This window comes from Terrapene carolina, unplaced genomic scaffold (genome assembly GCF_002925995.2).
Source record: "Terrapene carolina triunguis isolate 2854851 unplaced genomic scaffold, T_m_triunguis-2.0 Scaffold58, whole genome shotgun sequence".
NCBI classification, from domain to species: Eukaryota; Metazoa; Chordata; order Testudines; family Emydidae; genus Terrapene; species Terrapene triunguis.
This window is the reverse complement of record NW_020664409.1, coordinates 530851-552540: the sequence shown is the minus strand read 5'-3', so window position 1 is coordinate 552540 and position 21690 is coordinate 530851. Positions and strand designations below refer to the sequence as shown.

General features: G+C 42.2%; 1 protein-coding gene across 2 annotated transcripts in view; it reads right to left on the bottom strand.

The window, feature by feature from the left end:
• The window catches only part of RREB1 (ras responsive element binding protein 1), a 141901-nt gene that overhangs the window by 39006 nt on the left and 81205 nt on the right, over nucleotides 1–21690 (bottom strand). For both annotated transcript variants that reach the window (XM_026660080.2, XM_026660084.2), the window contains exons 6-7: nucleotides 5296–5440; nucleotides 3953–4092 (exon numbers count right to left, since the gene is read on the bottom strand). In XM_026660080.2, the coding sequence (XP_026515865.1) occupies nucleotides 3953–4092; nucleotides 5296–5440 (285 nt within the window). The remainder of the gene's footprint in view (nucleotides 1–3952; nucleotides 4093–5295; nucleotides 5441–21690) is intronic.

The following is a 21690-nucleotide window of genomic DNA, read 5'->3' as shown; positions in this document are numbered from 1 at the left end:
TACTTGCCAAAGGAAAGAAGAGAAACCTCACACACTGCCTCTAGAGGTTTCTCCTCAGGAAATCCTCATGTCTCATACTTCTTGAGTTTTGCTGGTGCTGCTGATGCAGTCGTGAGTTGTCCATCAGGTGACATTTACAGGCATTTTTCCATGTCTGACAGCAACAGGGAGCCACAAAAGATTCCAGAGAAGTAAGCCTCTGCGTGAGATTTCTCCTTTTCCCTGTTGGCTATATAGCGTTTCTCAGTTCAGCTAATTATATCAACGCTCGGATACAAACTCACCAAAATAGCTGGATCCCTGCAGAGAAATCACTGGCTTCTTTAAATAATCGAAGCAGGGGAGGAAGAGGATAAAAACAGCACTGTTGTGCCACCTCCCACTGATAATTGTCACTGCAAGACAGTGAGACAATGTTGCTCTATCCAACTAATGTTACTAATTAGGGTGTGGCTTCCAGAGAGTTCAATGGGATGAGAGGCTACCCAGAGAGGTTAATTCCATGAAGGAGCTGCAGTACCTCAAGCCAATTGTTAGCATAACAAAGGGCTCTATTTATTGCCCAAAGGGTAGAGCAGTTCTTACCATAATTATCAGACAAAGATGCAGGATTTAAGATTTTACATAATCAAAAGGTACTCTCCCAAAAGGAGCCCTGCTCACATAATCAATGGATTAAGTATTGTTTATTCTGCTGTAAGTAAACAATGAGGTACTCACAGCTCTGAGGCTTTGCATAAACACGCAGCACTCAGGAAGACAATGTCCTGTGTCTTTTTCTTTCATTTCAAACAGCTAACCCTCTGATTTAAAAGTTGTTCATTTGACAATCCTGGGAAGGGTAAAGGCCCACCCTGTAAATTACAGTGTCTCATATGCTGACCCAGAGGCTACAAACCACTGGGCCGTGTTCCCTTTCCTAATTCTTACAAGCAAAAGTGTGTGAGAGAGGTTGTTTACACAAGAACCTTTCTGAAAAATGACCTGCTGCTGCTAACCCCAGTGCAGTGCTAAATCTACATGATATGGTGATTAAAAACCACCAGCAACATTTTTCCTGTACAGTGTTTATGCCTCTGCATCCACTAGGAGAGCTACACTGGTGACCTAGATGGTGGGAAAAGGCTAGTGCACTCGGCTTCACAGCATTTGTATGTGTGTGGAAGACAGAATAGTCTTACAACAATAAACACAGACTCTGAAAAATCAGACAATGTGGGAAATTTTAAAAATAAACAAAACGTAGTCTACTATTGGGAAATTTCCCAGATCCCAATAATCGATGGCCAGTCACTGGCATAGCTGCTTCAGTACAGACCCCATGTATAGACAAGGAAGCCATGGTTTATACTGGTAAAGTATCACTGGGTTTCAGGCAGGGTACACCATATTTGTCCTTGTCTAGACTAGGAGAAGTATGCATTGCTGCAGCTACACTGGTGGCAGGACATTGATAGCCGCAACTGGGACAAACTCCCAGTGTAGATGAGGCGTAACTCAAGGATTTTTGCTTTTAACTCAAGAAGACAAATAAAAGTGAGTATCTTTTGCTTCCCTGCACTGCAGTGACAGCACAACCAGTTGCCGTAGCTATCACATCCATGCCCTTTCCCCTTGTTTTTGTTTTTTTAAATTAAAAATCTCTAATTTGATTAAAACCCAATACTTCACAGGGGACCAATCTGCTATATTGGGCCAGCCCAGGGCAAACAATGCCCTGGGGCTTGGCTAGACTAGGATGAAAGGTGGGTTTTTAAAACATGTTAGCTCGCTGCATTTCAAGGTTAGCTGGCCAAGGTGAGCCATAAGCACTAGCACAGGGGTCAGCAACCTTTCAGAAGTGAAAAGAACAGGAGTACTTGTGGCACCTTAGAGACTAACAAATTTATTAGAGCATAAGCTTTCGTGGGCTACAACCCACTTCTTCGGATCCACATGTACTCCTGTTCTTTTTGCGGATACAGACTAACACGGCTGCTACTCTGAAACCTTTCAGAAGTGGTGTGCCGGGTCTTCATTTATTCACTCTAATTTAAGGTTTCGCGTGCCAGTAATACATTAACATTTTTAGAAGGTCTCTTTCTATAATTCTATAATATATAACTAAACTATTGTTGTATGTAAAGTAAATAAGGTTTTTAAAATGTTTAAGAAGCTTCATTTAAAATTAAAATGCAGAGCCCCCCAGACCAGTGGCCAGGACCCGGGCAGCGTGAGTGCCACCGAAAATCAGCTCGCGTGCCGCCTTCGGAACGCGTGCCATAGGTTGCCTACCCCTGCACTAGCATTTTAGAAAGTGTTAAAACAGTTTACAAATACCCCTTTTATCCTTATGTGGATAAGCTCACAAAGCAGCCTCACTCCAGCACACTCCCACACAGCCTGCTCTCCGTGGCTTATAGCTAAGGAAACTTCAGTCCTTCCCAGGAAGCACAACTGCACTAGCGTGAGGAGGAGTATAAACGGGACCAGCGTGAGTCATTACTGACAGGCTACAGGGAGAGCCTATCCCCGCATGGCAGCAGATTACTCTGCTCCCAAGGTAGGGGGCTAGCTATGCTGCTACCTTCTGTCCATTCTGTGGAGCAACAGAATCCATTTTACTCAGCTTCACTAAGTACAGGCTCATGAAGACATCATGTCTCCATAAAAGCTCTAGAACTAAGCCATCAATGACATGCTGACTTTACTGACATGCTCAGTTACCTGCTCAATAAGTGCATTCTGTGGAGTGATTATCTCAGCTCTCCTTAGACAGCAGGAGGAGGGGAATATATAGAATACTGGCAGAGGCATCATTTTCTATTTTGTACTACGTATAATTAAAATATACTGGACTTATGTTTTGCTGGATTAAATTTAGAAAAAAGCACTTTGCCCTTTCCCCCACTAAGGACTACAAATACTTGTGATTCCTTTTAAGCTTCTTTTATATATTTTGACATAGTAATATCATGATAGTGTGACTATGGATAATATCTGATGTGGTTTTAAGTTTATTTGCAATACGATCTATCTGTTCTAACAAAAAGTTTCACTCCAACCCTGCCCCGCACCATCCAGTAGAAACACAAATCCTCAGAAATAGAAATCTTTTCAGAAGGGTAAAGACTCAAATCAACAAAGGTGTCCAAATACTCTGTACATGAGATACTCTTCAAAAATAAACTTAAGATGCAGCCAATGCTCATGAGTTTGATTTACTGATGCTCCTAAATGGGAGATATTTGATTTCTAAGTATTTAAACCAGACTTAAAATCTGTGTTATTTATGTCCTCATGCATTTGGATTTACCTGTTCTAAAAACAGGAAATATCACAGCAATCACTCAGACAAAAAATTAAACCTTCTTATCCAAATGAAATGACATCTAAAAAAAATTGTCTAACTGTAAATTTTTCTTCCTTTAACCACTATTTGATACTTCACATTTCAAAAGGTAAAGCAAAAGAGTGTACATTTTTGGTAAGGTCGCTTCTTATATATGGGAACTCCCCTGCCCTTATTCAATCTAATTTAAAACAAAAATCATTTCTGCATGACCGGCTACTATAACCATCCTCTCCATCCCGTCCTCCTTCTTTCCCCTAAAAGAGGGGAGTCAGTTAGTAATTAACACTTATAACAGGTTTCCATCTTCAAAACACTCTGTACATAAAGCTGGTCGAAATTTTTACAAATTTAAAGTTGTTTTTCATCAAAAATTTGATTTTTGACAGCTTCCTCCTCCTCCCCCCCAATTCATGGGTTTTTCCAACAGCTGTGTTTGCAAACAGCACCCCTGTGAGACAATCTATACTACCCCTCATTTACAGATGGGGAACTTGGGGCAGAAGGGTTAAGCAACATGTTCAAAACCACAAATGGAGTCCGTTAACAGTGTAAAAGGTGGAATGGAACCTCCCACACCGTCCTCTGGTGACAGGGAGCATGTTCAGGCCTATTTCTTACCTCAGTGAGGTATCTGGATGGGTCTCCATATGGGTCTCCAGCCCATACTTGCATACAAATTCTTTGAAACACACTGGACAACGATAAACTTCCTCCTCAGCCTTCTTCTCCACTTCACTGGACTGAGCCTCCTCGACAACCTTCAGAGAGATGAAAACGCCCGTCACAAGGACTACGCTCAGTGAGCCAAACATGCAATCCAGACAGAGTCTTTCTGTCACAATGTACCAGCCCATGACTTTGCTACAGGCTACTGAAAATGACTCACTCCAGAGACACACAGAGAGCTGCTGGATCAATAAGATAGATTAGCTAAATGTTGACTAGTCCTTTAGAATTTACAGCTGCATCACCCCAGATCATCATCTCTTATGAGAACTAAACAATTTATAAACAACTTTAACAGGGAAGAAAATGTGCACGTGAGATGTTCAACTCTGCTGACCATTTAACTAGCATCATTACCCCTCCCCCATCACAAACCAGGCTGTCAGCCTAGGTTATTTATGCCAATGAATCACTGCCAGCCTCTAACTCAAGTGATCCAGAGAAGAGCAGTAAAATTGTTCATGTTTTCTACAGACATCTTCTAATTACAGGAAAAAAAGAATGCACCGAAACAAGAGATGTCTACATTGAGTTACTGCTAGCCTAAAGAGTATAAAGGGCCACTGTCAAGTTAAATTTGGCATTGAATGTATGTTTTGTATAAACAAGCTGTTATGAAACTAAATCCAATAGAAATATTGTATTAAAAAAATGCCAATGGCAACTTATTTTTTTCAAATGAAATAAATATTTCCTTGCGGTGTTTGAAGCATAAACACTGCAGCAGTATGCTAGTATGGGAGAACCTCAATGTGAAATGGACTGCAAACCAACTATAAATTTTCCAGAGAAAAAATTTAAACTGTTGTCAAGATTGAAAGTAAATATTAGTGACTTGAGCTTTAAAGGCCTTCCAAGGCTGTTAGGTTTATCAAAAAAATAACACAATCCTCCACACATCAGATTGAGTTTCAGCCTAAATGGGTAATTTATTCTCCATCTAATTCTCCATCTAATTTTCATTGTCCAAATTGAAATGCAAAAAGGAAAAAAAAGCTTAAATAGTGAAATGTAAAAGAGATGTTGAAATTCTTTCAATTTGAATAATCTAAGATGTTAACAACACAGGTAAGAACATCTGTGTTTTAAATATATATATGATTTTAACTTAACAGTGTTTTCTGGATAGGTTCTTTCATGCACAATTAGGTAAATATCAGATGCGAGAGGTTAGGAAATCAAAATGGGGAAAATGGTGGTCAGGAAGAGATTCTGCAACATGCATCGTAAAGAACCTTTTTTGCTGGGGTTCGTTCCTCTCTGTCTGTCTCAGGCTCATGACTAAGTTTCCTCTTACAGGACAATCGTCTGCGCTTCAGAGGAGATGGGGGAGTAGTACTTGCAGTGCTGTTTGGATCCTTCTCGTGAATCTTCATGTGTCTAAGTAGGAGAGGGAGGAAGACAGCCTTTCAGCACCCAGATCAGGATTCTGAAATTCAGCATAATTTTAATCCAAATACCATTCCAAATATTTGACTTCAAGTAATAAACACAACTTCCATAAACTGGATTGTGCTTTCCAAGCAACACATAATGTAGGGCCTGATCCTACAAATGCTTACTACCCAGTGCATGAGCAGTCTCATTAGTAAGTGTTTGCAAGATGGGGCCCTTAAAATTCATTCATGCTAGATGACAAGAACCCTTCTTTCCTATGCCAGAACGTACATCAGCTGAAAATGGAAATCACGTGGAAGCATCACAAAACTTGTGAACATGTCCTATACATTTATGAAAATATGAAGTCCCCACAGTTTGATTTTTATAGCTTAAAATTTATAAAACAAGGTCAATCTTGTTCTATGTATCTTGCAACTCTGCTAACTGTACCAGGCATGCTTATAAACCTCCATATCACCAAAAAAAAATTTTTTTTTAATATATTCATGTTTCACACAAACCAGCAGGAGTGGTCTGTATTTTACTGAAAAGGATTGGTTTATAAAAAGCACAGATGCATTTTAAAAGTTGGAAATAATCATGCACTTATAGACACTAATTTATAAAATACAGAGTTCAGTTCCCCCAATGAAAGTTAAATAGATTTTTCAGGTTAACCAAGGCCTTTATTATATAACATGTGGGAGGAAACGCAGGCCATTAACTCATGTCACCTTGGCCAAATCACTTGAGCAATCTGTGCCTCAGTTTCCCCATCTGTAATATGGAAATCATGCTCATCCACCTTTACGAGGTGCTGTGAGAACCTTGGATGAAAAAGAGTAAGCATCGTTATATCATAAAGGATATTATAAATAAGTAAAAAACCCACTGAACAAACCCAGGGATGTTCAGTTACAGGAAATATTGTACCACTTATAAAAGCGTTTCTTTTAAAAACAAATAGTTTTGGCTTACATTGTACTAAACCTTTTATTTATGTATGAGCTTTTGGGGAAAAAAATTCAAAAAGCACCTAACTGACTTAGGTGCCTAGATCTCATTTAACATTTATAGCAACTTAAGCTCCTAAGTCACTGGGTATATTTGGAAATTTTACTCCTACTGGTTTAGTCACTGTTTCCAGACACAATACTAAAAGGCAATTTGTCCTGGTCTACACTGGTAATTAAGACTGGAATTTTCCAATGGGATTTGGGCACCTCGCTCCCTTATTGCACCATTTAACTTTGTGTTCAATTGTGACAAAGTTTATAATCTTCTAGACAAACCTTATATCCTGCAACTGGCTGGCTTAAAACACAATCAATTATTTTGAAGACTGGCTACATGTGAATCACTCAACATTTTAAATTAATGTTACTTTTAGTTGCCAGGTGCATGACATATGAAGATAACATAATGAATCAAACTGACCCTTGCTGCAACTCCATTAAAGCCAAATGGGATGAGTCTGACCCAACATGTTTTACATATATTTATTTCCTTTTCACAACAACTGAACCTTGAAAACACACACACATGGCCTTGACTATGATCTTGCTTAGCGTGGTGTAACATCAGGAGTAACTCCATGTTTAGTCAATAGAATTACATTGATGTAAAACACGTGCAAGATCAAAAATGATCCTGCAAGGTGAGGACCACTTTGAATTCCCAATGAAATCAGGGAGACTACACTCCTCACAGGATCTGTCCCCCCAGGGCAAGATTATGGCTTCTTCTTTGCACCCACACAGGGGGTGTAAGGTGCTCCTTTGCTTTGCCCCCCTCCATCAGCTACAATACAGGGAAGAGGAAGCAACTACACAAGAGAGCAGAGAGTGGGCAGAACCTTGACTCTGCACAGCCTCCTTCCCCACAAACTATGCTGGCCAGCGGTATGGGAAACGAATCTGTACGAGGTAAGCTAAGTAACAGACTCGACTGGAGCACGGGGAAGTAAACCCAAGGATCCAAATTGTACCTCAGACAGCAAAGCAACTATGCGCTGCCCCTTCTTTAGGGCATGCAATTACCCCCCAACTGAGTACATAAATATCCTATTCCTAGCTCATATTTATGGCAAATATTTGAAACAGCTTCTCCAGATTTGCACAGTCTAGTAAATTCAATCATTCTTTTCATTATTCAAGAACAGCTTGTTAAAATAAAAATAAAAATTGAGACAATAGAGTCTACAGGCAAGATGCCTAGGTGCACTGAGGCCAGTCAGATCTCTCCCAGCCAGGTTTCTCCATTTTTTTTTTTTTTTGGCATTGCTCTAGTTCCCTGCTCCAACCAAGCCAACCCCAGAGCTTTCTACGGATGATAAATCTATAGGATAAAGAACAGTCAGTTATGTTCATACAGAAGCACAGAAGTAGAACTTAACCATTTGTTCATTATTTTATGCTATAGTTGAAGATGAGCTCGGAAAAAGCAACGGGGGGGGAGGGAACGAGTATTTTAGTATTCAATTCATTGGCAAGGCTAAGGGTATGTCTACACTACAGGATTAATCCGAATTTAGATAATTCGAATTTGGGAAACAGGTTGTATAAATTCGATTGTGCGCGGCCACACTAAGCACCTTAATTCGGTTTTAAACCACATTAATTCGGTGGTGTGCGGCCACACTACCCCATTAACTTAAACACAGTAATTCGGTGGTGTGCGTCCACACTAACCCTAATTCGAATTAACAAAATCGATTTAGGCTCTACTCCGTTCGTCGAGGTGGAGTACAGAAATCGATTTAAAGGGCCCTTTAATTCGAATTAACTGGCTCTGTAGTGTGGACGGGTGAAGGGTTAATTCGGATTAAGGCAGCTAAATCCGAATTAAAGTCCTAGTGTAGACCAGGCCTAAGGCTGGAAGAGGTATGGGTCTTTTTTTAAGATAGTTTTCCAGTTAATAGGCAAGTCTAAAAGTGAGATACAGATATTTGTGTTACTCACACACATATATTAGGTCAGCATATTTAACCTTTTGGCAGCATGACTGACACATAGCTAACATTATTTGGCCAGTGCCTCTTCAGAGAGTCAGTATAAGCAAGAAATTAAACACACACACACACAAAACACCTCCCAGGAAAAATTCTATACTATAAAAGAAAATATGAGAAACCCCAGTTTAAAGATTCTATTCTATCCCTGAGAAGCGTGCATAATTCCCATTAGTAGCTACACATGCAAAATATTCCTTAGGGCCAGATTCTCTGCTCATGTTATTTTTACACCTGTTTAGCGTCAATGGAACAATTTTTGGTTTACATGAGTGCAAGTGAGAGGAAAATCAGTTCCAATAGCAAAGAATGAAGGTCTGTTCATGTTTTAATTTTGCATGTTTGAAACAAAACAGTCCTAAACTACTGAGCCATAAACAGGAAGACACCCCGACTGCACCTTTGACTTTTACTGCATAGGTCAAACGTCAGAGACCCTGATAGCTCTCTGTGTGAAATCATTTAAAAAAAACAAAGAAGCAGGTTCCAAGTTCTCAAATAAATTCACAATCTGCCCCTACAGTACAAGGAGCAGATTTATTCTTTGACAGGTTAAACAGGTTTCACTGCATTGAATCGAGGGTGGAGAGAAAGAGGATTACTAGAACAACCACCCAAGATAAGCAGGAAGAGAAAGCAGACCAGTACAAAGGACAGATGCAATCTTCATCATCTCCTTTACCTTGCAGCAGGGACATGACATAGTTCAGTCTGCCTTCAGAAAACACCATCATCTGACTTATGCTGAACTGTAACAGATGTCAGATTGCATCCACCACCTTTTATTTATTTATTTTTAAAATATAGTCCCTGCACTATGCCACATCTGCACTCTTGAGGGCTATGGCGCCATAGCTACTTGCAGGGGAGATACAGACTACAGTGACGGAAAGAGTTTTTCCATTGCTGTAGAAACACCACGTCCCCAAGCAAGGATAGCTAAGTCAATGGAAGGTTACTTCTGTTGCTCTGGCTGCGCCTACACCAGGAGTTAGGTCAGCATAGCTACCACACCGGAGTGTGGATTTTTCACAACCCTGAGTGCCTAAGCTATGTTGACTTAAATTTCAGTGTAGACCAGGCCTAAGGTTCATTAATTTAAAGTTTCTTAACTCTGAAAACAGACTAATATTTGTGTTGCCGTATCCTCCTTTAGAAGTGTACCAAGCAGCTCTAAATTGGCCTCTTTTAGGGGTAGATATTGCAGCAAAAACTGAGGGCCAGACATAGATGCTGGAACTAGGGGTGCTGGGGTACTACCGCACCCCCTGGCTTGAAGTGGGTTCAGTCATATATGGGGTTTACTTGATCAGTGGTTCTCAGCATCCCCGGGGCCAGATTCTCAGCTGGGGGTATTGCTTTATTGATGTCAATGGAGCTACGTGAATTTACACCAACCGTGGATCTGGCCCAGACATGCACAAGAGAAATATGGTACTTCACATAGGCACTCTCAAAACTATACTTTAGGTAGGCAGCCTGAGTATGTGCATGCACACACATACACTTGGGAATTGCACAGGGTGGAACAAGAGGGTGTAGCTAGGGCTAATGGGATGAGATTAAGGAAGTGAAAATTTAAACAGACTAGCAGGAAAAACTTCAAAGCACTGAGAGTTATCAGTCTATGAAATAATCTACTATGGGAAGTGATGGAAGCCTCATTACTTGGAATTTTTAAAACGAGACCAGACAAAACACCAGAAGAGGTACTTGTAGGAAATAATCCTGCATGGGAAGGGGAATGGACTTGATGATCTTAAAAGGTCTGTTCCATCTCTAACTTGAAAGCTTTAAGAAATGCTATGCAAAAAATGCAGATATCTTGCTCCACCAAGTTTTTGCAGCAAGTTTGTGTGCAAGAACTCCCCTCCCTTTTCCCTCCCAAAATTCCACAGGTGAGTCAAGAATATCTGATAATGCCACAATCTTATTAGTCAACCCTCTAGCAACATAGGTGTTTTTCATCCATTTGAGTGCATTTTACCCCCTACTCTCTATCGGTGTCATCTTCTTCTCCCCCAGGCTCAGTCCCTTACTCTCCATCCCCCATCTTCAGGCAACTGAACTCTGATGATCACATGGTTAACATTCAGACCAAGATGATGTGGCACAAAAAAGCTGCTTTTTCTTCTCTATCTTCAGCTCTACTTTAATCCACAAGATATGGTTTCAGGAGAGTAACATGTGAGTAATCCAGCACTGCTACTATTGAAGAAAGAGTGAAAAAAGTGAATCTCTCTAGTTTTGCTATTTTTGGTTGTTGTTTTTGGGGGGGTTTTTTGTTTTCTCTGCTGGGATGACATTGGCTGAGTATGTCACAGAGGCAACTCCTGAGAAAAGCTTGCACCAGTGGTTCCTACTGGTCATGATCTGACCTCCAGAAAGGGGACTGCCTAAAGTTTCAGGGAGAAGTGTAGAAAATGCAGAGGTTGTGCATGTTCAAAAGATCAAATCTTCAGAGAGCTTAATACCCCCACAAGAGCCAGGAATATCCTTTGAAGAGGATTGAGGGTGTGACGGAATAAAAAGGTGATGACTGTGGCCTCTGACTAGTGCCCGGGGTTAAAGTCCCTCTTCTTTTACTTATTTGGCATGAGCAGGACCGCTTGTCAGTTAGGATAGGCTGGTCCAAAAGGAAAGGGAGCTTACTTACCTTGTACAGTAACTGAAGTTCTTCGAGATGGGTGCCCCTCTGGGTGCTCTATGTCAGGACCGGTGCGTGTGCCGGTGCACTCTGGATCGGAGATTTTTGTCTGCAGGTTCGTGCCTGGGCCCTACACACCATCACACTCCAACATGAGGGTACACAGGCAGGGGGCAGATCCACCACCACTCCAGTTCCTTCTCAACCCGCAAAGTCTAACAAGAGACTCCAAGGCAAAGGAGAAGGTGGGAGGGTAGTTGAGCACACACAGGAGATACGTCTTGAAGAACTCCATTTACTGTACAAGGTAAGTAACCTCTTCTTCTTCGAGCAGTGTCCCTATGGGTGCTCCACATCAGGTGACTCCTGAGCAGTACCTTTGTCATGGAGAAGGGTGCTGAATAGGCGGATTCAGTACAGATCGTAGAACAGCTTCATTGAAAGCAGTCCCAAGGGTTGGGGCTGGTAGACAGCTGAATGGAATAATCTGAAGAAATCACCTCCAGGATCCATCTCTCTGAGGTGATGAGCTCCCAGGGAGGTAGACGAGCTCCCAGGGAGGTAGACAATGGGAGAGATGATCCCCATAAAGGAGGCAGAGGGGAGAGGTGCAGCGTAAGATCTGGAGTGGGAGATAGCTCATGACCCTTGACTAATGGGTCAAAAAAGGGGGGGAAAGTGCACATTCAGGCTCTCCCAGGGTGCAAAGGTCCCCATGGAACAGACATCTGGAAGCTACCAGGGACCCCGGATAGAGATCCTCTGGAGTCAATATGTCAGGCAGCAATGGAAACGGTATCGAAGAACAAACAGTGCATGACAAAGGTTTTGTACTGACTCTGGAGCCCCCTGTTTCAAAGGCACTGAGTCCGGTGTTGATGTTGGTGCTACTCTGGGAGGCATCTCAGTAGGCAGCTTCTTTGCCCATGGCTTCTGAGACCCAGACTGAGGGGATGACTTTCCCCTTTTCTTATCCCATTCCAGACTATGGGGTCTTTTCTTCTTAGAAGGCCTGGGTGGTGCCACAGGGCCCCCAGGATCTTTGTCTACCACTGGAGCAGTGGTGGCTGGCAGATCTGATGTATACGGGGTGACTCAGAGAGCACTCCATTACCTTTGTCTTCCCTCAATTTCTTAGATCTGCTCTTGAAACCTTGAAAAACACCCCTGAGTGCAGCAAGTTTCAGCGCTGTAAAGTGCCAGTATAAACAGTGCACCAGTGCTGGGAGCCGTGCTCCCAGTGCTAGTAGCTACATCTCTCGTGGATGTGGTTTTTTTAGAGTGCTGGAAGAGCTCTCTCCCAGCGCTCTGCTGTGACCACACAAGCCACGTTAAAGCGCTGCTGCGGCAGCGCTTTAGTGTTGCCGGTGTAGACTAGCCCTTAGTGGGGATGTGAGACTCCCCAAGGCCATGGAGAAGGCAGCTTAAATTTTTGTTGCCAAGGGGAAAAGACCTAGTGCAGGTCTGGCAAGGTTTGGCGCCTGGGGTCTTGGGTGTAACCTGAACTCAAGGCTGTGGGTCAAAGCCCAAGAAAAATCAATAAAAGCCCACATCCCACAAAGAAAAAAGGGGAAGGAGAATCCCATCCCCTCAAAACCACAAACTGTGCAAAATAACAGAATGATGTAATAAAATCTATGAAATAAGGAATAAATGAGCGACGGGTGTAGCAAGCTGAATGGCTAGCTAAATGGACACCACAATGCTCCGTCTCAAGCTGCAAATGGCTGAGATGGAACTGCAGTGGTGATGGGTCCGCCCCTCCTGATATACCCTTGTGCTGGAGCACAGGGGTGTCTAGGGCACAGCTGTGGACCCGCGGACACAGCTGACAAAAATCACTAGTCAAGAACGCACAGGTGCGCACACATCCTCATGAGGAGCACCTATAGGGACACTGCTTGAAGAAGAACAGCAAATCCACAGGAAAGCCAGGAGGCACTTTCAGTGAAAGATGGTTGAGAAAGTTCCAGGCTCAAAAATCCTGATTAATTGCTGAGCACACGGTTAGCAAGTGTATAGGCAAGACACCCTTTCCCTCACTGCTCTGGAAACAATGAAGGAAAGTAAAACTAGCCATTACCAATTCAGAGTGATTGTTTGCCAGTATCATGTCCACGCTTCACAGTCCACACATTATTCTATACCACTTCTCTAAAGCTTTCTTCACTTTACCACTTCATGTACCATACATCCCACTGCACTGCGAGAGGCCTTTTCTCCCCTCATTTGATTTCTGAATGCCGGATCACTACCTGACCTCAAAAAGAAATGGATGGTACCCATATATCTGACATCTATCTGAAAACAAGAAGTGTAAAACCGCCGTATATTATTGCAGTATATATAGCCATCTAAATATTCTGGTAAGCAGTTAGAGTGAGAATAAAATCAGCCATGTTGAAAATGGCTTCTTTCATAAGCTACCACCTATATCATAGAAATTATTCTTCAAAGCAAAACACTCTTCAAGATCTACCAATCTAGTAAGCTCAGCATTCTGTGGAGATGTAAGCTGGTCAGATGGGCAGTAGGTCTAGCTGCCCTGACTACAATGTAGCTGAAAAAATTACTGTAAGTATGGTCTGCTACTTATTCTGATAATTCTCTTCCCTAATTACCTTCAGTGTACTATTATTTTAGTTTATGTTAATAAATTGACCAAAACAAAATCAAAACCACATATTTTCAATATTCCACAACAGAGGACATATATACAATTATATAAAAAAAAGGCCAGTTTCACCCGGATTTCAATCCTGCACAACCACATTAAATTCAAATGAAGTGCTAAGGATTTAAGACAGGCCAGGTTTTGGCCCATTATGCTCTTTTTGTCCTTCCATGGGATGAAAAGTGGCTCAAGAGCGACCGAGTGCCAACTTTAATTCCACTCATATCAAAACCAGGACCTATTTTGACACATTTCCAGCTCAAATCGTCTGTGCAATTATTATTATTTCATTCTGCTTGGCAGTTCTAACTTTATCCAAGTGTCCTAAAAAACATAAAAGACAAAAACATTTCATTGTATGGATTCATTGCTGTCATTTGAAGCAAGAGGGGGGAAAACCCAAACAAATACAAAATGGGCTTGTGCAGCAGTGTTTTCAGGAGCCAGCAGTCAATACAAAGACTGTTAGCCCTCCCCCAAAGCCTGGTTGTGAAGAGGACTAGAGCTTAACTCCAAAGTACAGTAACACTATATACCGGAGTTAAACCTCCAGTTGTTTGTTTGTCAAAACACGTTAAGTCATCAATTTGTATTGACAATATATGTTCAGTCCTAATAATTACAAGCAGCCACTACTTAGGAGAGTCTAATTCATTCAACACTGTCAGCTGTAATCGCTAGGATCAGAAAGATGTAGCTAATTCTGAAATGAAACATGACTGGTATTTGGAAGGGTTTTTGTTTTGTTTTTCCTAACAGCTTATCAACGACAACAGTTGCTATTCAGATCCTCCCAAAACACTTAGTAAACTCAGAGACATTCTGATGCCAAAACCCCAACCACCTTGTGAAAACTCTACTAACACCGATGAGAAATTTCAATGCCGAGATTTTTGCTTTTATTTGAAGTATTCACACAGTGCTGAATGATTAATGGCTAGGATCGGCAAGGAGCAACTAATAGTGAGAGAACTCTGTGTGGCTATGCCGAAGCTAATAAGAAACCTAAGACAATACACTGGAGCAAAGTGACCTCAGCAGAAGAGCTGGGTGTGGCAAACAGGTCAGGGAAGAGTTATGTTAGAAGCACTTGCTTGCTCTAAGTTCAGAGCAGTTAACCCATGGCTATAAACAGTAGGATATTTCATTTATGTTTGATGTTTGTTTTTTTTAAAACACTGGGCTGTTAGTTTACTTTGAAGTACAACCCCGAATGATCCTGCACTGAGCTCTGTCCAGGGGGAGTCCTTCACCCACATGAAGCATTGCTGAACTTAACAGGGCTCCAAGCAAGTGGCAGAGTCCTCCAGCATGGAACTCATTGCAGGATCGGGGCCTAACAGGCTAGGGAAAACCTTAGTTTAAACACTGCTTATAAACACTGGCAAGACTGCCAGGCCAAAGAAATGCTCATCAGAATGTGTCTAGTTCCAGATTCTCCAAATGGTTTAAAGGCCACTGCTGAAAGAGTCCTATGCAGGGCGGTGGTAAATCTAAGGCTAAAGTCTATTCTTTGGTGTCTTTTTGTTCTATGTTTGTACAGCACCTAGCACAATGCGGTCCTTGTTCATGACTAGGGCCCCTGGATAGTACAATAATACAAACAAACAACAACAATAGACAATTATCTATTCTAGTTTATCTAGATTCTTATACTGCACTCATCACTGTAGTATCTGAGTGACTTCCAAAGTGCATTAAGCAGTATGGCTAACATCTGTCATGGGTTTGTTCTCTCATCCTCTCCTGAGGGGGAGAAGTGTGTGCAGCAGAATGTTTTATTTTGCATTGCGCATGCACGCAAAACACACACAGAGCTATCCGTGTGTTAGAAAAGGCAAGGCCAAAGAAATGCGCCTTGCACCTAAAGCAGGAGGTATGTGATGGTCCTTAGCTCCTGGGGCAGTTCATTCCACAATCTTGGGCCAGCCCCCCAAGAGAGCTCTAACAGAGCAAAACAAAAGCAAAAACAAAGAAACCCCACAACACCATTTCAAAAATCATCATTATGATAATATTTCTAATGGTTTAGAACTATCAAGTCTATTTGAAAGCTCCACGTTTGCAAAAGCTGCTCATGATTAATTTCCGATTCTGGTAAATAAATTCCTTGATGGAGATACCAGTAAGCCTGTGAATTGTAGTCAATGCCATACAACATAAAGCTTTCTGAAGTCTGCCAATATACATTATAGCTAGAGTGTACGATACACAACCACACACATGCTTCTATTTTAGTAGTTTTACCCAAGAGAAGAATTTTTTTTGTCAAAAATAAAAAAATAGCAGAAATGTGTGTGTGTGAGAGACAGATCTACAAAACAAAAAGGGGAAAAGTACTATTTCTGTAAAGCAGACCCGTATATGTTGTATTAATAAATATCTAAACAACCAACTTGCTATACTGAAGTCAGCAAGTTCAACCAGGTTTAGATGGATACAAATGCACTCCCATCTTTGCTTGACATTATCCCTGCTCTCTACCCAAAGTGTTGTCATAACACCTCAGGGGAAAAAAAAAAAAAGAAAAGAAAGAAAAGAAGAAAGGAGGCAGCTATTCCAAAACTACATGCCTGATGCTGCTGCAACGGTGAAGTGATTCAGTAGTGGCAGCCTGCCCTGTCCATGCTTTTAAAGCCAGTTTTCCCAAAGGGGAAGAGGTTCATTTGCAATTGTAATCACGCAATGCACAAGCAGAGAGATGGTGGAAATTCAGTGTGAGCTTCCCAGTGCTGCCGCACCTAACTGGCTTAGAGGCACCTTGCAGTAATTCAGGCTGTGCCACATTAACAATGACAAATGACACATGGTGACTTTGTAGATGAAAGAAACTCTGCTTACTGAGGGGCAGAGTTAAACACATGACACTCTTCAACAGGGTCCTCTGATTCTGCAAGCTTTGTAAGAAATCCCTATTTGTGCTGTGTTTATTAACCACGTATGCATATAAGCCTAGCCACTGACCTGCACATTTGGCTGTTTCTATTCAATGTCTTAAGACATTCCCATTAAAAATAGATTTAAGAAGGAGAGAGCAATTAAAACAGCTTTAATTTCAGCACAAATACAGAGCACTGCAAGTTAAAGTTTTATCCCCCTTAAAAATAAACCATGGTAAAGAAATCTGAGAAAAAATTTTATTCGTTAAAAAAAACCCATCATGATGAGCAATTATGTCCAGAATCAGACATAGCCTACTTCATTCACTGCCCTCTAGCATTTTGCCATTGAGTATTGCTAATGGCAAACAGCACAGAACAACTTGTTATATCGTATGGCACAGAAAAGAAACAGTACACACAAACGCTGAAGGCGCTTTACAAAGGGAATAAAATTAAAAAAAAAAAAAAATCCCAAGGAAAATGCACTATATTACAAAACCACATTCTAGACAAAACAAGATCTCTGCACTATCATGTCAGTGGTATAAATCAATGACTGCTGAGGAGGAGGGGAAACAAATCAACTCTATGCAGAGATTCTCAAACCTTTCCCCCCCACACACACTGCAGACCACATCCTAATAGAGGAATTTCTTGTAGACCACCTCCCCTCCCACTCCTGACTCTCTGGCCCACCTATTTCTCCCATGTGTGATCCCATAGCATCCTTGTGGTAACCACAATTGCCTGTGTGGGAAAGTAATGTTAAGAACATATTTAATAAATTTCTTAGCTGTCTTTTAATAAAATTTAGCAGCTGGAAACAGGAGTGCTAGCACCACAAAACTAGTCTGCTCTCTATGGGCCACCAGACATTGCACTGTGGAACACCAACCACAGTTTGGGAACTTCTGCTCTAGGGACATGAACTTGGATGCAGTCAATGCAGATGTAGACGACTGATACATCTCATCATTAAGGCTGTGTGTCTGTCACGGATTCCATGACTTTCTGTGACCTCCGTGACTTCTGGAGAGGCCGCTGCTGAGGCAGTCTCAGGCCACTGCACCCCCAGCAGCAGCAGTAATTTGGGTGTAGGAGGGGGCTCAGGGCTGGGGTGCGGGGCGATGGTTACCTCAAGAGGGGCTCCCCAGAAGCGGCGGCATGTCCCTGCAGCTCCTAGGCGGAGGGGCCAGGTGGCTCTGTGCGCTGTCCCTGCCTGCAAGCACACACACACACACCCCCCCCCGCAGCTCCCATTGGCTGCGGTTCCTGGCCAATGGGAACTGTGGAGCCAGCGCCAGTGGTGGGGGGCCAGGGCAGCGCACGGAGCCCCCTGGTCTTCCAACCCTTTGAAAGGAGCTGCAGGGACATGCCGTCTGGTTCTGGGGAGCTGCGCGAAGCCGGGTAGGGAGCTGCCAGCCCCGCAAACCCTCCCCCCCCAGCACCCATGCTCCCGCCCCTGGCCTTCCTCCCTCCCCAGAGCACCCCCGGTCCAAGTTTTAGTTAGGGGTATATAGTACAAGTCATGGACAGGTCACGGGACGTGAATTTTTGTTTACTGCCCATGACCTGTCCATGACTTTTACTAAAAATATCTGTGACTAAAACGTAGCCTTACTCATCAGTTTCAAGTTTGCCACTGAAGAGGTGTCACCTGCCAAAATAATACAGGTGCCTCTATTTTAAAACAGCAGGGAGGGTTGCCGGTCTTCCTCTTCCTAGGACAGCTTTCTCGAGTCTAGACATACTGGAGAGTTTGGTCAGAGGAGTCACTGGACATAGACCTGAGCCAGAGCTCAATGCAATCAATAAGTCTTCAATGGGCTGTGGATAAGGCCCCACGAGAGCTTACTCTCTCAGCTTGGACTGGCAAGAATACCAGTAGATCCCCTAATGGAAGATAAAGCAATATTTGTATACCAAGTACAACCCACCTACTTAATATATAATGGCACTGTCAGTTTACGTAAATAGGCATCTTCCCCATACTGAAAGCCAGCCACCTATGTATTAGGTGTAACATGCAGACAAGTAGCATAGTGGGAAAATGAGCATGCCAGGATCAGACTGCTGCTGTTTCATGAATCCAAATGCTGAGGTTTTTTGTCTCCAGTCTTCTTCTGTTTTTAAGAAACAATTTATTGCTAATGAATGGCTTTTTAAAAAAAAAAAGAAAGAAAGTAGAAGCTGACAATGAGTGCCTATATTCTGAGGTTTGCTAGTTCCAGCATGCTAAACCAGAACAGGTTGGGCAGCTTACATATTGGGGAGTGGGAGGGGAAGGGGAAGTTAAAGCTAGACATGCGTTAAGGTGGAACTACAGCCAGTACAAAAAACACAGTTTAAGATAGTGACAAAGGTTTTCCTCCTTATTCTCTTAGGGCCTGTGTCTACACTTACAGCACTGCAGCTGCAGTGCTGTAGCGTTTAGTGAAGACACTACCTGCGCTGATGGGAGAGCTTCTCCCGTTGGCGTAGGTACTCCACCTCCCTAAGAGGCAGTAGCTATGTCGACGGAGAAGCCCTACACATTAGGTATTGCAACAATATATATTTTTGTACACATACCTCCACACATACAGAGGATGTATTCCAACATGCAGAGAACATTCCTCATAAACCTCCCCAACAACCCGCATTTTTAGTGCTTGGTATATTGATCTATTTCCTCACCTGTTCCATCTTGTTAAAAATCTGCAACATGGCATATTGCCATTTGTCCTTAAAATTAGGTCTACAGAAAAATCCTATAATGCTGGGATTAAAGCAAAAGACAAACAGCTTCCAAGTCCCAAAGAGATTCTTAAATCTCTAGAGCTGGAATTCTATCTTTTCTTGCAGTCTTGTGTTAAAGATGGACAGTGGAGGCAACTTTCCTGAGCAGGCAGAATACTAAAACCCTAAAGCAGGTGTTGCTCCTGGGCAGGTACTTATGAAGATAAATAAAGGTCTAAAGGAGCCATGTGATCGGTGACTAGAATCTACTATGTCAAGTGGCATGTTCTCATTTGAACTGTGACATGGGAAACAAAGCAGCACTAAGCTATGCTGAATACATGCTATTATATGGAGATTTATGTTATTACCTGTGATGAAATTGGTATTACCCCTGTATTCCAGATCATCTTCCCCATTACACACACATGCAAACCAGACACCCAAACCTACTGCCAGCAGTGCACAAAAGTGTAAGACAGTCTTAAAGTGACCAAGACCAGATTTACGTAAATTAGAGGGTCTGAGACCACACATCCACTCTGTAGACTTAGAGCATCCTTGACTCACTTGTATGTTCAAGAACTGAAGAGGCCTGGATATGCAAATATAATGCTGCTTATTGTATATGCTTCAGTTCTCAAGAACAATTGAGCCAACTAAGGACAGAGTATAAACCTTAACTCTGAACTTCCTTGCTTTTCTGGATTCTTATCAGACTCCAATATGAGTTTTGTGTTAACTTCACAGCTCTTTAATAATAATTGAAGAGGAGGGTGATATTTCAACGGCAGTAAGTGGAGTATGACATATCTGTAATCATGACATCTCCCTAAAGCTCTTAAGGTCCACTGAACTGTTGCGTACTTGGACATGACTGACCACAACAGCTCCTTGTGAGTGAGTGAGTGAGTGAGTGTGTGTGTGTGCGCGTGTGCGCTCGCTCTCAGTTTTTATTGATCCTGCACCGGCAAGGTTTATAGTAAAACTATTGAGGCTCAGTGGCACTAGCACTTTCTGCTATACTGGTGTGTTCACAACACTGCCAGTTTTTCCGGTCCTTCACTTGGAGTCTTCATAGGTGCCCAGTTACTCAGAGCATACCTGCTGATAGTTTTAGTCTCCACCCAGTTCATGCTTTCACTATACTTACACTGCATATTACTCAAAAGAAAACACATTTTTAAATTAAGAAGAAAATCAAATGTGTTGTGTCTCAGTTTTCTGCTACAACTATAATTAAAATCATCTGTTACTTTGGAAGCAATTAGTTCTAACTGTGCAGTGCTTAAGAACTAGGGCATCTGCAAATGCTGAACAAGTCTATCCTCTCTCATATGCTGATGTCACAGCACCTTAATATTGGCCAATGATCCTACATTCATCATAAGACTGAGTTCGAGACCATGTCAAACATGACTTGTCCAACTAGCCCCACTCCTCCATAATTAGTTCAGTTTAAGGAATTCTGTCCAGTTTTAATTTCATGGAAACCAAAATTTCTCAGAAGTTAAGCAAGGACTCATCCCACTGCACGAGTTGATCTAAAACTAAATACAAAGGAGAATCTAATGCAATGCTGTATCTATTATAAATGCACAAAAGTCAGGTAACTTATTATGGTCATACAGAAAATATAATTTGACTATATTGCACATATATAGTCTTTTGGATGCTGCTAATTTTAATGCCTTAATTTGTTTGTGCAAAATATCTGTACCATGGATGATGTGAAATGATCACTGATTATATTTATTACATATATATTTGTAAGGCATGTAGGCTGAACATTTCAAAACTGCCTAAGAATTTTAAATGTCCAATTCCTATGAATTTTCCCTTAGGCCAGGGGTTCTCAACCTTTTTCTTTCTGAGGCCCTCCAGAACATGCTATAAAAACTCCAGGGCCCACCTGTGCCACAACAACTGGTTTTCTACATATAAAAGCCAGGGCAATTGCCTGGGGCCACAGGGGCCTCCATGAAGCTACATTGCTCAGGCTTCGGCTTCAGCCCCAGGTGGCAGGGCTCCGGGCCCCGGGCTTCAGCCCTATGCAGTGAGGCTTTGGCTCTCTGCCCCGGGCCCCAGCAAGTCTAACACTGGCCCTGCTTGGCGGACCCCCTGAAATCTGCTCGCAGCCCTCTAGGGGGTCCCAGACCACTGGTTGAGAACCGCTGCCTTAGGCAGCTCTGAAGAAGCGTCAAACTGAATGTTGCATTTAGGTCGTTTTTGCACTGTACTTCCCCCTTTTTAAAAGGCAGAAAGTTTGTCACTGTGTTTAACTATGTAGAGCCTAAAAAAATTCTCTTCTCAACACGC